At 44.5% G+C, this 21772-nt stretch overlaps 1 protein-coding gene across 5 annotated transcripts in view; it reads right to left on the reverse strand.

Annotated features, from left to right (window-relative positions):
• Positions 1-21772, reverse strand: part of EML1 (EMAP like 1) — a 196098-nt gene that overhangs the window by 55898 nt on the left and 118428 nt on the right. For all 5 annotated transcript variants that reach the window (XM_055418522.2, XM_055418524.2, XM_055418526.2 and 2 more), the window contains exon 3: positions 7947-8082. In XM_055418522.2, coding sequence (XP_055274497.2) covers positions 7947-8082 — 136 coding nt within the window. The remainder of the gene's footprint in view (positions 1-7946; positions 8083-21772) is intronic.

Below are 21772 nucleotides of genomic sequence, written 5' to 3' on the forward strand. Positions count from 1 at the left end.
TCTATAGGAACTTTATCACAGAGTAACTGTTAACACACCACTGTTAGGTTTCCAACTTCCAGATGGATGAGAATTCACGTCCATGGAAGCCCATATAAGGCAAAGAAACAAAATAACTGAATCACCACGCCCTATGCTGAAAACCAAGTCTCAGACAGTCTAGAAAACCACGTATTTCTAGGTGACTGCTAAACAACAGCTTATCAAATGACTATGACTGATCATTTTGTAAATTAAAAAGAAAAGTCTACAGAGGACTAAGAATATTTATAGGAGGAAGGTTATTGTCTAAATACTAATATACAGGGATTTCTCAGTGGTCCAGTGGTTAAGACTTCATCTTCCAGTGCAGGGGTGCAGATCCCCGGTCTGGGAACTAAGACCCCACATGTCTCATGGCCAAAAAGCCAGAACATAAACAACACAAGCAATGTTGTAACAAGTTCAATGAAGATTTATAATTGGCTGATATAAAAAAAAATTTTTCAAAAGTGTTAATACACACACATATACAAAGTATGCATGCTGAGTTGCTCAGTTGTTGCTCAGCGATCCTTTGGACGGTAGCCCACCAGGCTCCTCTGTCCATGGGATTTCCCAGGTAAGAATACTGAAGCAGGTAGCCATTTCCTTCTCCAGGGGATCTTCCCGATCCAGGAATCGAACCCAAGTCTCCTGTGTCTCCTGCATTGCTGGTGGATTCTTTACCCGCTGAGCCACTGGGGCAGCTTGTATCAAATATGATGGTTACTAATTATCCTCCCTTCCTTCTTTCCTTCCGAGATAATATTGCTGAGAATGAGCCCTGTCCACGAGCTCCTTCCTACCTGGAAGAGCAGATGACCCAGGCCTCTCTCACAGCACAGGCCTGGGTCCTGACCTGGGGGTACAGGGCCTACAGCCCCTTATTAATGGGCAGGTCTGTCTCTCAGAGATGCAAGCTGCCGGCATCTCTGCTCAGTCACCCTCACCTCTGCCTGCTGCTCCCGTCAGCACTCTCGGGGCTTCTCAGAACATCACTGTTCCTAACGAGCATCATCCACACAAGGGCACACAAGAGGGATGGTTTCCAAAGAGTAATTATATGGAGCACTTTTTTTAATAAGGAGATGCAAGCGCTGACCTGGAAATCTTTGCAAGAACCAGCCCATCACAGTGAAAGGAGCGTAAGCGCTGGCGCCAGACAGACCCGGGTTTGAGCCCACGTTCTCTCCACTCACTTGACCCCAGACCAGTCACTTCACTTCTCTGAGCCTCAGTTTACCCACTGGCAAAACAGGGATAATAACATGTCCCTTGGAAGGCTGTTTTGAGGATTGGTGATAATGGCATTAAAAGCTTGGTGCTTTGTTCCGTTCCATCGCTCAGTCGTGTCCGACTCTATGCGACCCTGTGGACTGTGGCCTACCAGGCTTCTCCATCCACAGGGTTCTCCAGGCAAGAATACTGGAGTGGGTTACCATTTCCTTCTCCAGGGGATCTTCCCGACCCAGGGATCGAACCCAGGTCTCCCGCATTGGAGGCAGACGCTTTAACCTCTGAGCCACCAGGGAAGCCCTTGGTGTATTATATTATTGTCAAAAATGATTTCTGCCATCATCACTGATTTAAAGAGGGGCTGACACATCACTGTGCTTCTGTGTCTCTGTGAAAAAGTAGACCGTGTATTAAAAAGGAGAGACATCACTTTGCTGACTTTGACCAAAGTCAAAGCTATGGCTTTTCCAGTGGTCATGTATGGATGTGAGAGGTGGCCCATAAAGAAGGCTGAGCGCCAAAGAATTGATGCTTTCAAACTGTGGTGTTGGAGAAGACTCTTGAGAGTCCCTTGGACTGCAAGGGGATCACACCAGTCAATCCTAAAGGAAATCAACTCTGAATATTCATTGGAAGGATTGATCCTGAAGCTGAAGCTCCAATACTTGGGCCACCTGATGAGAAGAGCCAACTCACCGAAAAATACCCTGATGCTGGGAAAGATTAAGGCCAAGAGGAGAAGGAGATGACAGAGGATGAGATGGTGGGATGGTATTATTGACTCAGTGGACATGAGTTTGAGCAAGTTCTGGAAGATAGTGGAAGACAGAGAAGCCTGATGTGCTGCAGTCCATGGGGTTGCAAAGAGTTGGACACGACTGAGTGACTGAACAAAAACAAATCAATTAGATTCTGCAGCAGAGTACTAGTTACTTTGGATCAAACGCAGAGGCTTCTACAAAAACAAAGTGCAAGAATACTTGACATTAAGCTCTCATGAAATGAACTAAAAGCTAGAAATTCTATCTGCATTTCAAATTTTACTTTTATCATGTTTTGCTCTGAAAAATTTTTTATTTTACTTAAACTCCAAATACATAAAGAGATATCAATTATAAAAGTGAATTTTCAAGAATAAAGACAAAGAATCTCATTTTTCATTAACTATTTGCTACCTTAAAAAGTCGACCTTGAAATTAAACAACTCACTCTTAAACAGCCAATGGGTTAAAGAAGAAATCACAAGAGAATTAAGAAAATATCTAGAGACAAATGAAAACAAAAAAGATTCTAAAACTTGTGGGATGCAGAGAGCAGTACTAACAGAGAAATTTATAGCTATGAAAACACAGAAAGCTCTCAAATCAACAAATTAACTTTATTTCTACTTCTCAAGGAAGTAGGAAAAAACAACAATAAATAAAACCAAAAGTTAGCAGAGGGAAAGTAAAAATAAAGATTATAGCAGAGATAAACAAAATAGAGAAAAGAAAAACAATAGAAAAAAATCAAGAAACCAAGAGTTGATTTTTTTAAAAGACCATAAAAGTGCTAACTCCTCCATTAAACTAGAAAAAAAAGAGAAGACTGAAATAACTAAAATTAAAAACAAAAGAGGATAATACAACTGATGTCACAGAAATAAAAAGGATTATGATACTACTGTGGATAAGCAATACCTTTGAACCGTGGTGCTAGAGAAGATTCTTGAGAGTCCCTTGGATGGCAAGGAGACCAAACCAGTCCATCCTAAAGGAAATCAACCCTGAATTGGAAGGGCTGATGCTGAAGGTGAAGCTCCAATACTTTGGCCTCCTGATGCGAAGAGCCGACTCCTTGGAAAAGACCTGATGCTGGGAAGGCTGAGGGCAGAGGAGAGGAAGGCGGCAGCAAAGGAGAGGGCGGGATGGTACTGCCAGTCCAACGGACGTGAGTCTGAGCACACGCCAGGAGACAGTGAAGGTCAGGGAAGCCCGGTGCGCTGCAGTTCACGGGGTCGCAAAGAGGAGGCCCCGAACGAGCGAGGGAGCGACAACTAGCAGACTGAACTTGACAGCACATCCAGAGGGTTGTGCTCCGTGAGCAAGTGGGTTTCCCACCTGGAGTGCGAGGACCGTTCAGTGTACGAGAGTCAACACAGCACGCCACGCTGACAGAAGGAGGCCAAGTCGCACTGTCCTCTCAACCAATGCGGAAAAAGCACAAAACGGAACCCCCTCAGAACAAAAACGACCACACAGGGGGCCACCGCAACACGGCAAAAGCCAGAAAGTAAAATGAAGAGCCCACAAGGAGCACCACACTCAGTGGTGAGAGACTGAAAGCCTTTCCTCTAACCTCAGGAATAAGGCAAGGACACTCCCTCTCACCACTGCTATCGAACAGAGTACTGGAAGTTCAAACCAGAGCAATCAGACATGAAAAAGAAGTAAAAGGCATCCAAAGCTGGAAAAAAGAAAGTAAAATTACCTCTCTTTGCAGATGACATGATTTTATATGTAGAAAACCCTAAAGATTCCACAAAAAACTGTTAATGACTGATAATTTCACTAGTTAGTGAATACAAAAAACAAAACACAAAAATCAGTTCTATTTCTATCCACTAACAATGACCAATCTAAAAAGGAAATTAACAACCTCCTTTATGATAGCATCGAAAAGGACAAAGTACTTGAGAATAAACTTAACCAAGAAGTTGAAAGACTTATAGACAGAAAACTATTAAACACTGCTGAAAAAAAATCAAAGAACATACAAAGAAATGGTAAGTCATCCTCTGTGGGATTGAAAGACTTAATATGTTAAAATGTCCATACTACCCAAAATGATTTATAGATTCAATGCAATCCCTATCAAAATACCAATGGCATCATCTGTAGAAAAAAATTCTATAATTCGTATGAAATCCCAAGGGATCCAATTAGCCAAAACAATCTTGAAAAAGGAGAACAAAACTGGAGGACTCACATTTCCCGATTTCGAAACATACTACAAAGTAACAGTGATCAAGACAGCATGGTACTGGAATAAAGACAGATGCTGCCATTGTCTTGGTTGCTAGACTGTGTCAGACTCATTGTGACCCCAGTGGATTGTAGACCGCCAAGCTCCTGAAGTGTAAAATGGTGCACTCATTAAAGAAAACATTATGAGCTTTTTCAAAAAGTTAAAAATTGAATGATTAAGTTGGTGCAGACATAACTGCAGTTTCAGACTGTGAATGTTACATCATTACAACTAGGCTTAGTCACATCTTTATTAATCAAAATAGGAACCAGTGCAATCAACGCATTTTTGCCAATGAGAAATAAGTTTGTTTATTCCTGTCATGTAAAAATCCACGTTTTGGGATTTGAGGAACTCTTGGAAAGCATTTTCTGCCTCCTGCTGGTTGTGGAAGTGTTTTCCCTGCAAGAAGTTCTTGAAATGCTTGAAGAAGTGGCAGTCAGTTGGTGAGAGGTCAGGTAAATATGGCAGATGAGGCAAAACTTTGTAGACCATTTTGTTCAACTTTTGAAGCACTGGTTGTAACATGTGGTTGGGCACTGTCGTGGAAAAGAATTGGGCCCATTCTTTGGAACAATGCCGGCCGCAGCCACTGCAGTTTTCGGTGCATCTCATGGATTTGCTGAGCATAGTTCTCAGATGCAATGGTTTCACCAGGATTCAGAAAGTTGTAGTGGATCAGATGGGCAGCAGACCACCAAACAGTGACTGTGACATTTTTTTTGGTGCAGGTTTGGTTTTTGGGAAGTGCTTTGGAGTTTCTTCTCGGTTCAGGGACTGAGCTGGTCATTGCCCGTTGTTGTATAAAATCTACTTTTCATTGCATGTCACAATCTGAGAAATGGTCTGCTGTTGTGTAGAAGAGAAGACAACATTTCAAAATGATGATTTTTTTTTTTTTACTTTTGGACAGCTCATGAGGCACTCACTTATCGAGCTTTTTCCCCTTTCCAATTTGCTTCAAATGCCAAATGACTGGAGAATGGTCAACTTTGAGTTCTTGGGCAACTTCTCGTGTAGTTTTAAAAGGATCAGCTTAGATGATCCTCTCAACTGGTCATTATCAACTTCCGATGGCCAGTCACTGAGCCCCTCATCTTCAAGGCTCTTATCTTCTTTGCAAAACTTCTTGAACCACCACCGGACTGTACATTTGTTAGCAGTTCCTGGGCCAAATGCAGTGTTGATGTTGTGAGCTGTCTCCACTGCTTTGTGACCCATTTTGAACTTGAATAAGAAAACTGCTTGAATTCGGTTTTTGTCTAATATCATTTCCCTAGTCTAAAATAAACATAAAATAAATATCAAGTAATAAGTCATTAGCAGAAAACATATAGCAAGAAATAGACATTAAAATGATATATAACATAACCACACTTATTTAAGAATGTATTCCAGTATCAAATGGCCAAGTTCACCAATGCAAAACTGTAATTACTTTTGTACCAACCTAATACCAAATGATTTAACAATCCACTTTGGGGTATATACCCCCAAAGAGTTCAGAGCAGGATCTCAGAGAGATATCTGTACACCTACATTCACTGCAGCATTATTCCAATAGCCAAGAGGTGGAAGCAACCCAAATGTCCATCAACATGAATGGATGAAGAAAAGGTGGTATATATATGCACAACAGAAGGTTTAGTTCAGTTCAGTTCAGTCACTCAGTCGTGTCCAACTCTCCGTGACCCCATGAATCACAGCACGCCAGGCCTCCCTGTCCCTCACCAACTCCCGGAGTACACTCAAACTCGTGTCCACAGAGTCGGTGATGCCATCCAGCCATCTCATTCTCTGTCGTCCCCTTCTCCTCCCGCCCCCAACCTTTCCCAGCATCAGAGTCTTTTCCAGTGAGTCAACTCGCCGCATGAGGTGGCCAAAGTATTGAAGTTTCAGCTTCAGCATCAGTCCCTCCAATGAACATCCAGGAATGATCTCCTTTAGAATGGACTGGTTGGATCTCCTTGCAGTATAAGGGACTCTCAAGAGTCTTCTCCAACACCACAGTCCAAAAGCATCGATTCTTCGGTGATCAGCTTTCTTCACAGTCCAACTCTCACATCCATACATGACCACGGGAAAAACCATCGCCTTGACTAGACGGACCTTGGTTGGCAAAGTAATGTCTCTGCTTTTTAATATACTATCAAGGTTGGTCATAACTTTCCTTCCAAGGAGCAAGCGTCTTTTAATTTCATGGCTGCAACAGAAGGTTATGCAGCCTTAAAAAAGAAGGAAATCCTGTCACAAGCTACAAGGTGAATGAACTTTGAGGATATTATGTTAAGTGAAATAAGTCAGCCACAAAGGATGGATACTGTGTGATTCCACTCATATGGAACATCTGATGTCGTCAAAATCATAGAAACAGAAAGGAAAAGCATGGTCACCAAGGGCTCTGGCGAGGACTTACTGTTTAAGAGCTATAGTTTCAGTTTTGCAACATGAAAAAGTTCTGGAGATCGGCAGTAAAACGAGAATATACTTGACACTACTGAACTGTACACTAAAAATAGCTAAGGTGGTACATTTAATGTGATGTGCTTTTTTTTTTTGCCGCAATGAAAAAAAAAAAAAAGAAAGGAAGAAATGGTAACAGATGGCAACCTGAAACTTAAAAAAAAGTCAGAATGGTCAGCCTTACAACATCTAGATGAATAAAAGACAGTCTATATCATTACTGCCGGTTAGAATCCAGAAGGCCATTTCATGTTGATCGTAAATAAACGATTCAAGTAAGTAATAAAAAGGTATGAAATGAGGCCAAGAATTTCATTTTAAAGTTCAAAAAGCCCTGCAAAATCAATTTTCGCAAAATTCACAAACAATAAGTACACAGAGCTCTATCTGATGAAACACCATGCAAATTCGCTCAATGAAGAGTCTATGTAGAAACATTATGTATCTAAAAGCTGTGATGGGATTGCTGTATTTTCATTCTGAGTCACAATGCAGCCTCCTACTCTCATCAACCCACAGGGTACCCCAGCACATGGCAGGGCACACTTACCCTGAATCCCCAGCACCCATAAAGCAGGTAGCATTTTAATGAACGCTACAAGTTCTAAGAACAAGCTCATAAGGTAGCAATGCAGAAGAATTTCTTTAAGACTTTCTGTGCCATATGACCAACAGGTGTTTTATTTTTTAGAGCATAAAAATTTGGAAAAGTAGGCTGGCATACAAAATCTACAATTTTAACATGACAATTATGAAACTGTAAAAAAGTTAAGAGCAACCTACGCTCTATCTGACAAACATCAACATCTGAAACTCCACTGTTAAGTGCCATCCAAATTTTACTGACAAAAATTTAAGCTTGGTACAGCAATCTGAATTTTGCTATATTCCAAGCCCTTGGGACCTGCAAACAGCATATTCATTTTTTGTATAGGTTATACTCCCACTTTTTCTTTTTTTAATCAAAAGTGAAGTTTAAGCAAAAACACAAAATGGTACACTGTGGCTTTAGTGAATGAGATCTCAGACTATGTGATCATATCTAAAAAAAAAAAAGCAGAATAATAAATCAACATGGTTTCTGTTTTGGCAACACACCAAATATTGTGCTTTCACAAGCTTTAACTCAAAGGAGAAATATTCAAGTGTCATACAAAAGACTACTGCTTATTTGAGCATCTGAGTTGCAACAGCTTTCACCGAAGGTGCTCCGTGCCTACCTTTTGGTTGCGGCAGGCACAGCGGCTTCTCTCCTGGCGCCCGGGGCGGCTGGCAGGGAGCCACTGGGTTTCTTTGGTACCACAGTGCCGTTGTTGACGGTGGTTCGTAAAGGCAAGGTCTGCACCAGTGGTCTTGCTGGAAGACAAGCAGAAAAGAACATGAGAATCTTTCCCTTTTCAAGGGAGCTTTACGGGACTTAAGGTAACGTAGAAAGAGAAAGGGCGTCCGTTTCAAAATGCTAGCAGAGTCACAGAGGTACAAAGACAGCTCTGAAACAACAAACCCAGCCACTCAGAAGGGACCACTCGGGAGGGACCTCCGTGTAACCTGTAAAACTACAAAATTTCTAGATGAAAACACAGGAGAAAAATCTGTGTGATGAGTTTTTAGATATAACACCAAAAGCACATCCATGAGAGAAGAAAAATTAATAGCTTAGGCCTTATTAAAATAAAATAAAAAAAGAAACAACTTTTGCTCTATGAAAGACATCATTAAGAGGATGAAAAGACAATTCCTAGACCGGAGGAAAATATTTGCAAGTCACATATCTGATGAAGGACTTGTATACAGAATAGGAAAAGAACTCTTAAAATTCAACAGAAAGAAAATGAATAGCCCAATTAAAAAAATGGGCAAAAGATCTGAACAGACACCTCACCAAAGAATATATACAGATGGCAAATAAGCATATGAAAAGATGCTCAACATCTTTTGTCATTAGGGAAATGCAAATGAAGACAATAATGAGATATGTCTCTTCCACCTATCAGAACGGCCAAAGTCCAGGACACAGACAACCTACCAACTGCTGGCCAGGAGGCAGAGCAACAGGAACTCTTCTTCGGAGCCAGTGGGAATGCAAAACGGAGCAGCCACTTTGGAAGACAGTCTGGCAGTTTCTTACCAAACTAAGGCTTATAAAGTTTACCACTGTGGTTGTTGCTTAGTTGCTAAGTCATGTCTGACTCTTTTGCCACCCCATGGGCTGTAGCCCACCTGGCTCCTCTGTCCATGAGACTTCCCAGGCAAGAATACTGGAGTGGGTTTGCCGTTTCCTTCTCCAGGGGATTCTCCTGACCCAGGGATCGAACCCATGTCTCCTGCATTGGCAGGCGGATTCTTTGCCACTGAGCCACCTGAGAAGCCCCAAATTTTACCATCAGTTCAGTTCAGTTCAGTCGCTCAGTCGAGTCCAACTCTTTGCGACCCCATGAATCACAGCACACCAGGCCTCCCTGTCCATCACCAACTCCCAGAGTTCACTCAAACTCATGTCCATCGAGTCAGTGATGCCATCCAGCCATCTCACTCTCTGTTGTCCCCTTCTCCTCCCACCCCCAATCCCTCCCAGCAACAGAGTCTTTTCCAGTGAGTCAACTCGTCGCATGAGGTGGCCAAAGTATTGGAGTTTCAGCTTTAGCATCAGTCCCTCCAATGAACACCCATAGGATCCAATAATTGTGCTGGACACTAGGTATTTACCCAACTGATTTGAAAGCTTACACCTACACAAAACTTGCATTTAATATTTGTTGCTGTTCAGCTGCTAAGTCATGTCCAACTCTCTGCGATCCCATGGACTGCAGCATGCCAGGCTTCCCTGTCCTTCACTATCTCCTGGAGTTTGCTCAAACTCATGTCCATTGAGTCGGTGATGCCATAAAGCTGTCAAAACTGGAAGCAACCAAGAAGTCCTTCAGTGGGTGACGGGTAAACAAACTGTGGTCCATGCAGGCAACGGAATAGGATTCAGTGATAACAGGAATGAACCAATCCATACAACCATGGATGAATCTTAAATCCAAATTGCCAAGTGAAAGGAGCCAGTCTGAGAGGCTGTACACTGTATGATTTCATTTAAACTATAGAGACAGAAAGTGGATCAGAGGTCGCCAGAAGCTGGAGATGGCACGACTAGGTGAGGCGCAGAGGCTCCTCGGGGCGGCAAGGCTCTTCTGTGCGGTATTGTAATGGTGGACGTATAACGCTGCACAGCTGCCAAAACCCACAGATCCTTCTATCATTTTATTAAGAGTGAGCCCTAACATAGGCAAAGAACGGTCAGTTAGGAGATGGGGGAACCCCATGATGGAATGCAGATTGTGACCAAAGAATCTACCCAACCGCGTTAGAAATACACAATACAACCTCATGGAAGCGGGTGGAGAGGAAAGAGGCCAAGAGAGGAATTCTGGAAACGAGCAGAGGCTGGGAGACAACAAGAGGAGCGGCACGTAAGTTCTGTATGCTAATAATAGCTGGCAAACTTGATTCCCATGGGGGCATGGGTTAACAGTTCTGAAACCACAATGTGTGAACACGAGACCTGAGCAACTGGGAGACACACCAGAGGACGGCAGGAAGCAGTTTCAGGCTACTGGAGAGGAGGACGGCAGACCAGCACGGGGGGCCAGAATGAACCAGGCGGAACGGGGCGGAGGAGGAGGCAGCCGTGTGGACGCATGCCCAGCGTCCAGAGACACACAGGTCCGTGATAACAGGTATGCCTGCAGAGACATCTGTTTCCTAGCTCTGTCTGCTGAGAGGCCCAGGGCCCAAGCCTTGGTTTCTAATCCCACTCTACAACAAAAGGAACCAGGGACCCTCAGGGAAAAGCCCGAAACTAGGGTTGGAACAGGGAATATCCAATATGAACACCAGAAAGTAAGGAAGTGCTCACAAAACCCACACTGATCGGGGGGTGGGGGGGCATGGCAAAGGAACCAATGGGAAGGGCCAAAGCTGGAACACTCTGCGCCACAGAATAAATAATACAGTACTGGATTATACCCCAAACTATCAAATATCCGCAGGGTCACACTGATACAAACACATGATGGAATAAACACATGAGGAGGACACACCCCAGGCAGAAAAGTTCCAAATAATTTATGTGGCTACTTTGTCCTTCAGATGGTGGAGCATATTCTCTCCCCTTTCCTGCGCACTCTGGCTTCCTCCTAAACCACGCAGGGCGGAGGTGTGACAGGGAGGAGAAACCCAACAAACACAGCAGGTAATGGTCAGCCAGGTAACCGAGGCGAACATCAACAGTGGCAAGTCACGCAGAGAGGACTCACCCTTAGCGGATGTGATGAGAGCAGCACACCTGCGGTCTTTCTCCCTAAACCCACCCCGAGTCTAATCAGAAAAAAGGTATCAGACAAACACAAATTGAAGGACAGTACTCTGCACAACAGTCAAGGTTAAACAAGAACAAGGAAAATCTGAGAAATCCAGGGGAGCCTAGGAAGGCGCTATGACTAAACATAATCCCAGATGGGATCCTGAGACCAAAGAAGGCCAGAAGGGATAAACTGAGGAAATCCGGATAAAGGATGCCCTTGACTGATGAGAATGCATCAGTACCATCCCACCAGTTGACAAACGCTCTAATGTAAAACATTAACAGCAGGTGAAGCTGGGTGCCGGGGGATACAGAAGCTCCGTGCTCTGTCTGCAACTCTTCTGTAAATCTGAAACTATTCTAAAGTTAAAGGTTTACTTTAAGGTACTAGCAGAATTTATTTTGTTCATCCCCAAGTTAAATCGGCCTCAGAGGAGGCCCTTAAAAATACTACCAATGCCAAAACTGCCTCGAGTGCCAAAATTTCAGTACACTGAAACTTTTCAGTCCTGAAAGCTGAGGGCCGGCCCACCTTCTTTTTTTTTTTTTTTAATTGTGAAAGAGCATTTAAAAAGCACAGTCAGATCCCTCCAGCCACAGCAGGACACCCTTCTCCACCCCCTCCAAGCTCGCTCGCACTCCTCATTCTCTGCTGCTCCAGCCAGGGGCCCTAGCCCAGTGCTTGCGGCGAGTATTCCTCAAGGAAAACACCACAGCTCCAAAACAGAGATTCTAAACCTCTGCTCACACACACAGTCTGCACACACGCTGAGGTCCAGTCTCTGCCAGGACAGAAGCTTCTCCAGAAGAAATGCCATCCGGGCCTCATCTCCACCTCCTCTCTCTGCTTAAACCTGCCATTTCAGTCTCCAGTTTGTGGGTTTTTTTAAAATATGTGTACTGTGCTGGTGGTGTCTTCCCTGAGATTCACGTTCACCCAGAACCTCAGAACGTGACCTTATTAGGAAATAGGGTCTTTGAGGCCCTGCTGCTGCTGCTGCTTCCTCTCTCAGTTCTTTCTGACTCTTCCGTGACCCCACAGACTGTAGCCCACCAGGCTCCTCTGTCCATGGGATTCTCCAGGCAAGAATACTGGAGTGGGCTGCCATTTCCTATTCCAGGGGATCTTCCTAACCCAGGGATCCAACCCGCATCTCCTGCATCACACACAAATTGTTTACCACTAGTGCCACCTGGGAAATCCCAATATAATTGGTTAAGGTGAGGTCAGACTGGATTTGGGTGGGCCCTAAATCCAGTGACTCATGTCCTTATAAGAAGCCCATGTGTATACATGTACATTCAATGGAATATTCAGTTCAGTCACTTAGTCGTGTCCGACTCTCTGTGACCCCATGAATCACAACACGCCAGGCCTCCCTGTCCATCACCAACTCCCGGAGTTCACTCAAACTCATGTCCATCGAGTCGGTGATGTCATCCAGCCATCTCATTCTCTGTCGTCCCCGTCTCCTCCCACCCCCAATCCCTCCCAGCATCAGAGTCTTTCCCAGTCAGTCAACTTGTCGCATGAGGTGGCCAAAGTATTGGAGTTTCAGCTTCAGCATCAGTCCTTCCAATGAACACCCAGGATTGATCTCCTTTAGAATGGACTGGTTGGATCTCCTTGCAGTCCAAGGGACTCTCAAGAGTCTTCTCCAACATCACAGTTCAAAAGCATCAATTCTTCGGCGATCAGCTTTCTTCACAGTCCAACTCTCACATCCATACATGACCACAGGAAAAACCATAGCCTTGACTAGATGGACCTTTGTTGGCAAAGTAATGTCTCTGCTTTTTAATATACTATCAAGGTTGGTCATAACTTTCCTTCCAAGGAGTAAGCGTCTTTTAATTTCATGGCTGCAATCAGCATCCGCAGTGATTTTGGAGCCCAAAAAACTAAAGTCTGACACTGTTTCCACTGTTTCCCCATCTATTTCCCATGAAGTGATAGGACCAGATGCCATGATCTTAGTTTTCTGAATGTTGAGCTTTAAGCCAACCTTTTCACTCTCCTCTTTCACTTTCATCAAGAGGCTTCTTAGTTCCTCTTCACTTTCTGCCATAAGGGTGGTGTCATCTGCATATATTACTCAGCCATAAAAAAGAATGAAACCATGCCATTTGCAGCACCATGGACGGACCTAGAGATGATCATACTAAGTGAAGTAAGTCAGACAGAGAAAGACAAATGTCGTGTGATACCACTTGGATGAGGAATCTAAAATATGAGACGAATGAACTTATCTAAAAAATAGAGACAGGCCTACAGACATTGAGAACAGACTTGCGGTTGCCAAAGGGTGGGGAGGAGGGATGGAACGGGAGCTTGGGTCAGCAGATGTGAACCGTTACGGATAGAATGGATAAGCAACAAGGCCCTGCTGTGCAGCACAGTAAACTATATTCAATATCCCGTGACAAACCGTAATGAAAAAATATCTATATGAAAAAGAAAGTGTATATAAAGACCTGAGTCACTTTGCTGTACAGCAGAGATTAAGACAACATGTAAATCAACTGTAGTTCAATAAAATCAATTGGGGGAAAACAAAGAAGCCCATGTGAAGGTGTATAACGAAGGGGCTTGCCATGTGAGATGGAGGCAGAGACTGGAGTGACGCACCCTCTAGCCAAGGATGGCCAGCAGCCACCGAAGGCAGGAACCATGCATGGACCAGGCTCCCCTTTGGAGCTTCTGGGAGGAACAACTCTGCCACCACCCAGAGGTCAGCCCAGCGATACTCACTTCAGACATCTCGTCTCCAGAACTGTCAGGGACTCCATTTCTGTTTGCAGTCATTGGCTACAGAGGCCCTCGGGAGCGACTACAGCACGCACATCAGCGCGCTAGGCATCTGACTTTCCTTCCGCTGTTACCATCTCTCTGCAGAGGCTCCCCCAGCGCAACCCCTAACACCGAGGGCTGGTCTCCCGCTGCATTTGGCAGCTCTGTCCCAGCAAATCTCCTTTAAAAGCCTTTGTCCTAATCCTAACATCCCTCATGGATGGTCTCTAACGACTCCTCACAGCCCGCTGCACCACATGACAGGCCATCAGAATCAACCGAAATGCAAAAGCTGAAACCACGATGGCAGCTCCGAGTGCTAGACGTCAGACAGAGTAGTAACAACTTTAAATGCGCCATCTCATCCAGTGGGGACAACAAGTGTGGTCCGGCTCCACTGCACACCCTGGCCTTGTGGGGGGAGGAGAGGACAATGACCCCCGACCCATGCGCCTCCGGGCCACTCCGCATCATGCTACTCTTTTGTAATCTCAGGGATAAGAGCTCATGCTTCACCAGATTTTTTTTCTTTCTTTCTTTTTTAAATTATGGAAGTGTGACCATACATTTACAGGAGACTTGGAATACAGAACAAAGTTACAAAGTCGCTCAGTTGTGTCCAACTCTCTGTGACCCCACGGACTATACAGTCCATGGAATTCTTCAGGCCAGAAAACTGGAGTGGGTAGCCTTTCCCTTCTCCAGGGGATCTTCTCAACCCAGGGAATGAACCCAGGTCTCCTGCGTTGCAGGCGGATTCTTTACCAGCTGAGCCGCAAGGGAAGCTCAAGAATACTGGAATGGGTAACCCATCCCTTTTCCAGTAGATCTTCCCGACCCAGGAATCAAACTGGGGTCTCCTGCATTGTAGGCGAATTCTTTACCAACTGAGCTATTAGGGAAGCCCATAGCTCTGCTATATATTACAATTATTTTTTAAGTAGATATGCCAAAATTTTTAGCTGGGGTTTCAATATCAAATTCTCAAAAATTAATAGGATGAATACACAGAAAAGTCGAAGGATATAGTAGACCTGATGTGAGAACTGGACCATAAAGAAGGCTGAGCACTGAAGAACTGACGTCTGCAAACTGCGGTGTTGCAGAAGACTCTTGAGAGTCCCCTGGACAGCAGGGAGATCAAACCATTCAATCCTAAAGGAAATCCACCCCGAATATTCATTGAAAGGACTGAAGCTGAAACTCCACCTGATGTGAAGAGCTGACTCACTGGAAAAGACCCCGATGCTGGGAAAGATTGAGGAAAGCAGGAGAAGGGGGCAACTGAGGATGAGATGGTTGGACGGCATCACCGACTCAATGAACATGAGTTTGAGCAAGCTCCAGGAGATAGTGAAGGTCAGGGAAGCCTGGCGTGCTGCAGTCCATGGGGTCACAAAGAGTCCAATATGACAGAGCAACTGAACAACAGCTGACCTGAAAATCACCATGAACCAATTCCACCTAATTAAGACTGACACAATTTTCACACAAGAGTGAAGCACAAATTCTACTCAAGTTCCCATAGACGATAAACTAGGAGACACTAGAACATATCCAGGGACATAAAACACGGTGCAAAAATCTCTTGGTCTAAAGGTACTGAAATCATACAGAGTCTGTTCTCTTATCACTGTCCCCGCCCGATTTTCTTTTTCCCACCAGGTGCCCAGGCTTGGGCCCCCTCCCTCTACCCACAACAAGCAAACCCACCTCTCTCCCACCACCTAGTCTGTTTCTGTGAAGCAGAATCCCATGGAGTTAAAATCCAGCTCGCTGGGCCCCATTCAAGGTCTGAGGCGGGGTCTGTGACCCTGCTGTTCTAACCAGTTTCCAGGTTGGTGCTGCTGCTGCTCTGGGGACTGTACTCTGAGCAGCACTGGCCTGTGCCAACCTCCAGCTGGGGAGGGCCTCTCCTCACCAGCCCGGCCTTCCCTGGTGGCCCCAGCTCTACGGCACACCAGTCTCTATCTCACAATTTAGTGCTTGATGATGGGCTGCTGTTTCAAGCGGGCTAGTCTCATTTACACCTAGTTAGAAAGGGTGAGCGGAGAAGGCAATGGCACCCCACTCCAGTGCTCTTGCCTGGAAAATCCCATGGACAGAGGAGCCTGGTGGGCTGCAGTCCATGAGGTCGCTAAGAGTCGGACATGACTGAGCGACTTCACTTTCACTGTTCACTTTCATGCATTGGAGAAGGAAATGGCAGCCCACTCCAGTGTTCTTGCCTGGAGAATCCCAGGGACAGGGGAACCCAGTAGGAGGCCGTCTATGGGGTCACATAGAGTCGGACACGACTGAAGTGACTTAGCAGCAGCAGCAGAGAGGGTGAGACATTTGTGCTGGGAGCGGGCGCCATCTAGATCCCTCTCCGTGTGCTTGGGAAGTGGGCTGGACTGCACAGCAAGCCCCATCACGTGCCCACGGGGCCACAGGCTGGCAGGTAACTGGACCCTAAGAGCAGAGATGGTGCTGAAGAGGAGCAGCTACACCCAGGGGGTGGGGCCACAGCCCGCCTGAGGACCTGCCTGGAAGGAGTCAGGGGTACAGCCTCTGACCTCACTCTCCCTCCCTCCAGACCCCACTGGAGATACTGCTGCTCAAACCTCACTGGAGCCAAGGGTGAGAGGCTGAAAGGTGTGGTCCATACAGCCCCACCCCTGGGGGCAGAGAGCTGGCTGGAGGAGGGTAAAGGAAGGACGTGGCAGGGCTGATGGACGACGGCGGGGCCCCTGCTCCTCTCCAGCATCTAAGCCAGGACCTGCCTCCCACACACTTACGTGCCCGCCAAGCCAGGCTGGGTGCCCTCTGGGTCTCCCATGGGCCCTGCTTTGTACCATCTTCACGCTGTCTAGTCCCGTCCACCCCATCACCTGCAGGCTCCACAAAGGCAGCATCTGCCACGGTGCTGACGTGGAAGGTGTTCCACATGCATCTGTTGATCAGACTGCACTAAATTTAAAGAACAAAGATCCCGCTTCCAAGAAAAGGACTTGTATGGCCATTTCTGTCTCATTATTTTTGGCTGCAACACAAGGCATGCGGGATCCCTAGTCCCCTGACCAGGTGGCGAACCTACACCCCCTGCAGGGGAAGTGCAGCTTCTCAACCACTGGACTGCTGAGGAAATCCCCTCTGAGTCACTGTTTTTAATTTTTCCTTGAGTCATAATTTCAAAATCCAGTCTCATAGTAACTGAGTACTGTTCTTCTCCCCAAAAAGGAGATGGGATTTTTTAAAGCCCATAAAAAGAACATCAATTGCATGCAGCAGGCCTTCTCAGAGGGCATAATAAACCTCACACATTAAACTATAATAGGGTAGCATCAAAAGCAAACAGAATTGTTAACACCGTAATGAGAAATCATAAAAGAAAAACAGCGGCTAAGGAGAGGAAAGGGGCTTCCCTGGTGGCTCAGATGGTAAAGAATCTGCCTGCAATGCAGGAGACTGGCTTTGATCCCTGGGTCGGGAAGATCCCCTGGAGAAGGAAATGGCAACCCACTCTGGTACTCTGGCCAGGAGAATTTCATGGACAGAGGTCCCTGATGGGCTACAGTCCAAAGGGTTGTAAAGAGTCAGACATGACTAAGCGACCAACGTTTTTTAGAGTGTGTGAGTGCAGAGGAGGGGAAAAGAAGGAAGGAGAGGGAATGGTGGTCACAGCTGGAGTGACAGGAGGTTGCAAAGAATCCCTACTTTGACAAGATCCAAACACTGCTATACCCCTGTCGATACTGTGCTCGGTCTGTGTCACCACTGACTTCTTGAATAGCATCACAACTACACTAATATGCTTGCTAAATACCTATTTTGCAAAGAACATCACATGAGATTTCTTTCATGTCTCCATATCTAAACATGATTAGCCACTCAAGGAAAAAATGTTGCTGCCATAAAGAAAAGTTTTGAAGAAAAGTGTATTTCCTAACGTCCAATCTGAACAGGTACCAGCCTGGATCATGAGAATGGCAGGGCACAAGAGCAGCTATAATGAGTCACTTTCAGACAAGTGATCTTGAAAACTGCGGAGGAGAAACAGCACCAGGGAAGGAAGATTCAAACATAATTTCCAGCTCATTGGGTGCTAAGATAAATGGATTGCTGGCTTTGAGATGACACTGAGATATGAGACATTCTTCTGGTTCAGGAAAGCTTTTTAAAAAATAATTATTTCCAGGTGGTGCAGTGGTAAAGCATCCACCTGCCAACGCAGGAGACACAAAAGACTTAGGTTCGATCTCTGGGTTGGAAAGATCCCCTGGAGTAGGAAATGACAACACACTCCAGTATTCTGGTCTGGGAAATCCCAGGGATAGAGCAGCTTGGTGGGCTACAGTCCATGGGACTGCAAAGAGTCAGACATGACAGCATGTACGCACACATACATTTGTTTTTAGGGGCAAAACATAGACAAACAGTCCCTTGGCTGCATTCAGATGACGAAATGCTCTAGTTTGGATACCAGGGTGCAACCTAGTATCCTGAATGCTGTGTAAGAAGAACTAAATGCAGGATTTCAGTTACGATCAAAGCTGCCAGAGGCAGACGAAGGTCCAGTGAGTGTCCACTCTGTATCCTGCACACACAGGCAGGGGGTGAGGAAGACCCCAGACAGTTCTCATCACCCAAACAGTCACTCTTTCACTGGTGCCCAGGTTGAGTGGAGGGAGGAGAGGACAAAAGGAGATGAGGTCTGGGAGATGGGGGCCAGGGCGTGAGATCCAGATTGTCCCAAATTGGCAGTGTGACCGCAGGCAAGACCCCCTGGGACCTGCTTCCCTAGTCCATACGGTAAAGACTTCATAAATGCTCGAAGGGTAGCTCTTCCTGCTCTGAAATCTAGGACCCTGATTCCTAGATTAGAGTGAGAAGAGTATTCAGGAAAGAAACACCTGAGTTTCTGTGTGACTTCACCACGCTGCGTAAGTTCTCTTAGACCCACTAACCCTGGAAGTGAAGGAGAGGAGCCAGCAGGGTGAAGTGGACAGGCCTTGCAGGGAACAGATGCAGCCACGTACAGAGTGTTTATGACCTGTCTGCATGCGTACTATTTCATATAAGCTCCCCACAAACTACCCTTGAGTCAATTTCCCTACAAAATGACTCCAGACTGTGGGAACTGAAAATCTCTAACAAAGGTATTCAGAATCTCAGGTCTAAAGCATTCACAAGTATGCTTGAAATGAAAAAAGTTTTCATCATTCGAAATGGGAGGATTGGAATACCCAGACTTTCATGAAATACTATTTTTGACAATATATTTTCAAAACTATAGCTGATGTAAACATAGACATTCCAAGTATAGGTAGTCAAATCTACTAATGTTTGTCATTATGATATTGTTGTAATCTTATGATCAAGATACCCTTTTAACTGTTGTTGTTGTTAAGTTATTAAGTCATGTCCAACTCTGTGACCTCATGGACTGCAGCATACCAGGCTCCTCTGTCCTGCACTGGCTCCCAGCGTTTGTTCAAATCATGTCCACTGAGTCAGTGATGCCAACCTTCTCATCCTCTGCTGCCTCTTCTCTTCCTGCTCTCAGCTGTTCCCAGCAGCAGCGTCTTTTCCGATGAGTTGGCTCTTCACTTCAGGGGGCCAAAGTGTTGGAATTTCAGCTTCAGCATCAGTCCTTCCAATGAATATTCAGGACTGATTTCCTTCACGATGGACTGGCTGGATCTCCTTGCAGTCCAAGGGACTCTCAGAGTCTTCTCCAACACCACAGTTCAAAAGCATCAATTCTTCGGTGCGTAGCTTGCTTTATGGTCCAACTCTCATCTGGAAAAACCATAGCTTTGACTATATGGATCTTTGTCAGCAAAGTGATGTCTCTGCTTTTTAATATGCTATCTAGGTTGGTCATAGCTTTCCTTCTAAGGGGCAAGCATCTTTTAATTTCATGGCTGCATTCACCGTCCACAGAGATTTTGGAGCCCCAAGAAAATGAAATCTGTCACCCTTTTAATTTATATCACATTAACAACTCAATAAGAAACAATAATAACTTCTCAAATGTGTAACATTTGATAAGTAAAACATTCCATTAGGTTTCAAAATAAATTTAATTATGAGAAGCATGACTATGTATGTGATTATATGTAGACATTCAAAGTTTAACATTTAACTTAACTGACCATTATGAACCCAGAATTCCTAACTATCTGCTTCAAAATTGAAAAGATGTCTATATTTGGAATCAGAAAAGGTGACCTGCTTTTGCTAAATTGTAAGACAAAGTTGATAATTACTCATGTGCTGGGTAAGAGCCTTATCACTAATTCCAAACGATATTACAGATGCATTTATCCTTGGATCCAGCAATCCCACTTCCAGGAACCTATCCTAAAGATATACTGGAATAATAAAAATGCACAAGGCCTGTCTGTAAAACAGGAATGGCACATGCCCATTTCCTTCTGCTTTTATATGCATTTGAACGTATTCATAATACAAAGTTTAAAAGCAATCTTTCTCAGTCTCTGAAAAACTGAATGTATGTACCAAGTACTCAGTCGCTCAGCCGTGTCCAACTCTTTGCAGTCCTATGGACTGTAGCCCATCAGGTTCCTCTGCCTATGGGATTCTCCAGGCAAGAATACTGGAGAGGGCTGCCATTTCCTCCTGCATATCTACCAAGTCTTTTCTGCAAATCACTAACGAACGTCTATTTAAACTGGCAAAGGCAATTACGGAGGAAAATGGAAGAAACTATAGCATGTTATGTCTAAAAGAAAGCATAAGTTATTTTCTGTAATTAACCAATTTGTAAGGAGAAAGATAAGGAAAAAGCACAGTAGATGTGAGAGAGGGAAAAATTGCTAATTTGGGCTAACCAGGATAAAGAACTAAGTTAAATATGCATTGATTTCATTCACTGCAAAGAACTTAAAATTTTTTAATTTGTTAGCTACACCTCTCTAATAAAATTTATAGTGAAAAGACTGTAATACAATATTTTACACAATTATATGCTGAATATGATTTATTGTATTTTGGATACTTTGCAAATTAAATTAAACCTTGAAAAAAGAACTCTCATTTCAAGTCACATAGTTATTCATTTCTTAAATATTTGGTTTGATTTGAATAATGCTAATTTAAATAATACTGCCAAGAGGCGTGTATATCCAAGTAACACAGATGACTGAAAGAACATAAGTGGAGCCAGGCCTACAGGGGTCAAGTTCCAGATTTTCCCAAACCAGATGGACAATTTGTATGGGGCAAATAATCCAGTCTCCTAGAGGCTGCCTTCTCATCTGTAAAACGGGAACAATAAGAACTGACATGAATTAATATATCCAAAATACTTACTGCAAAGGCCAACACCTATCCAATTAATAAATGGTAGCCTCAGGTACTATAGCGAATATCAGGGTTAAGTGTTAATATAGCAGAAGCTACTTAAGGATGACCTGCAGTTTGCTTTCAACAGTACTCGCAAAGACTAAATTCTGAGACAAGGTTTTGATGTCCTGGACTAACAGAACTGTCTTGCTTGTCAGCACCTCCAGCAGATGGCTTCTGCTTTTAGTGATTTACTCTCTGATCTGCTGATTAATGGGACTATAATTATAAAGAACAGAAAAGTCTGAAGAAGGTGTACTCAGGTTTTTAAAAAGTTAAGCTGTCAAACGACAGTCTGAACTTCCAAGCAAAATTTAAAATGAGAAATAAGAACTCTTGTTGGTTAATGTATAAAAATGCAGACAATTCTCTCATACAAGGGACAACAACTAGATTTCAACCTACATTTTACATTAAAATCCCGTAACACTTCCCTAGAACCGGAATGGAAATTAGTCGTGCATGTCAACAATGGAGCTATTGTGAACTGACTCCAAAGCACATTGCTTGTCTTCCTGAGAACACACGTGAGCAAGCTGCAGCCTCCAGAC

The sequence above is a fragment of the Moschus berezovskii genome, chromosome 21, assembly GCF_049115385.1.
Source record: "Moschus berezovskii isolate FMDL1 chromosome 21, NW_MosBer_1.0, whole genome shotgun sequence".
NCBI classification, from domain to species: Eukaryota; Metazoa; Chordata; class Mammalia; order Artiodactyla; family Moschidae; genus Moschus; species Moschus berezovskii.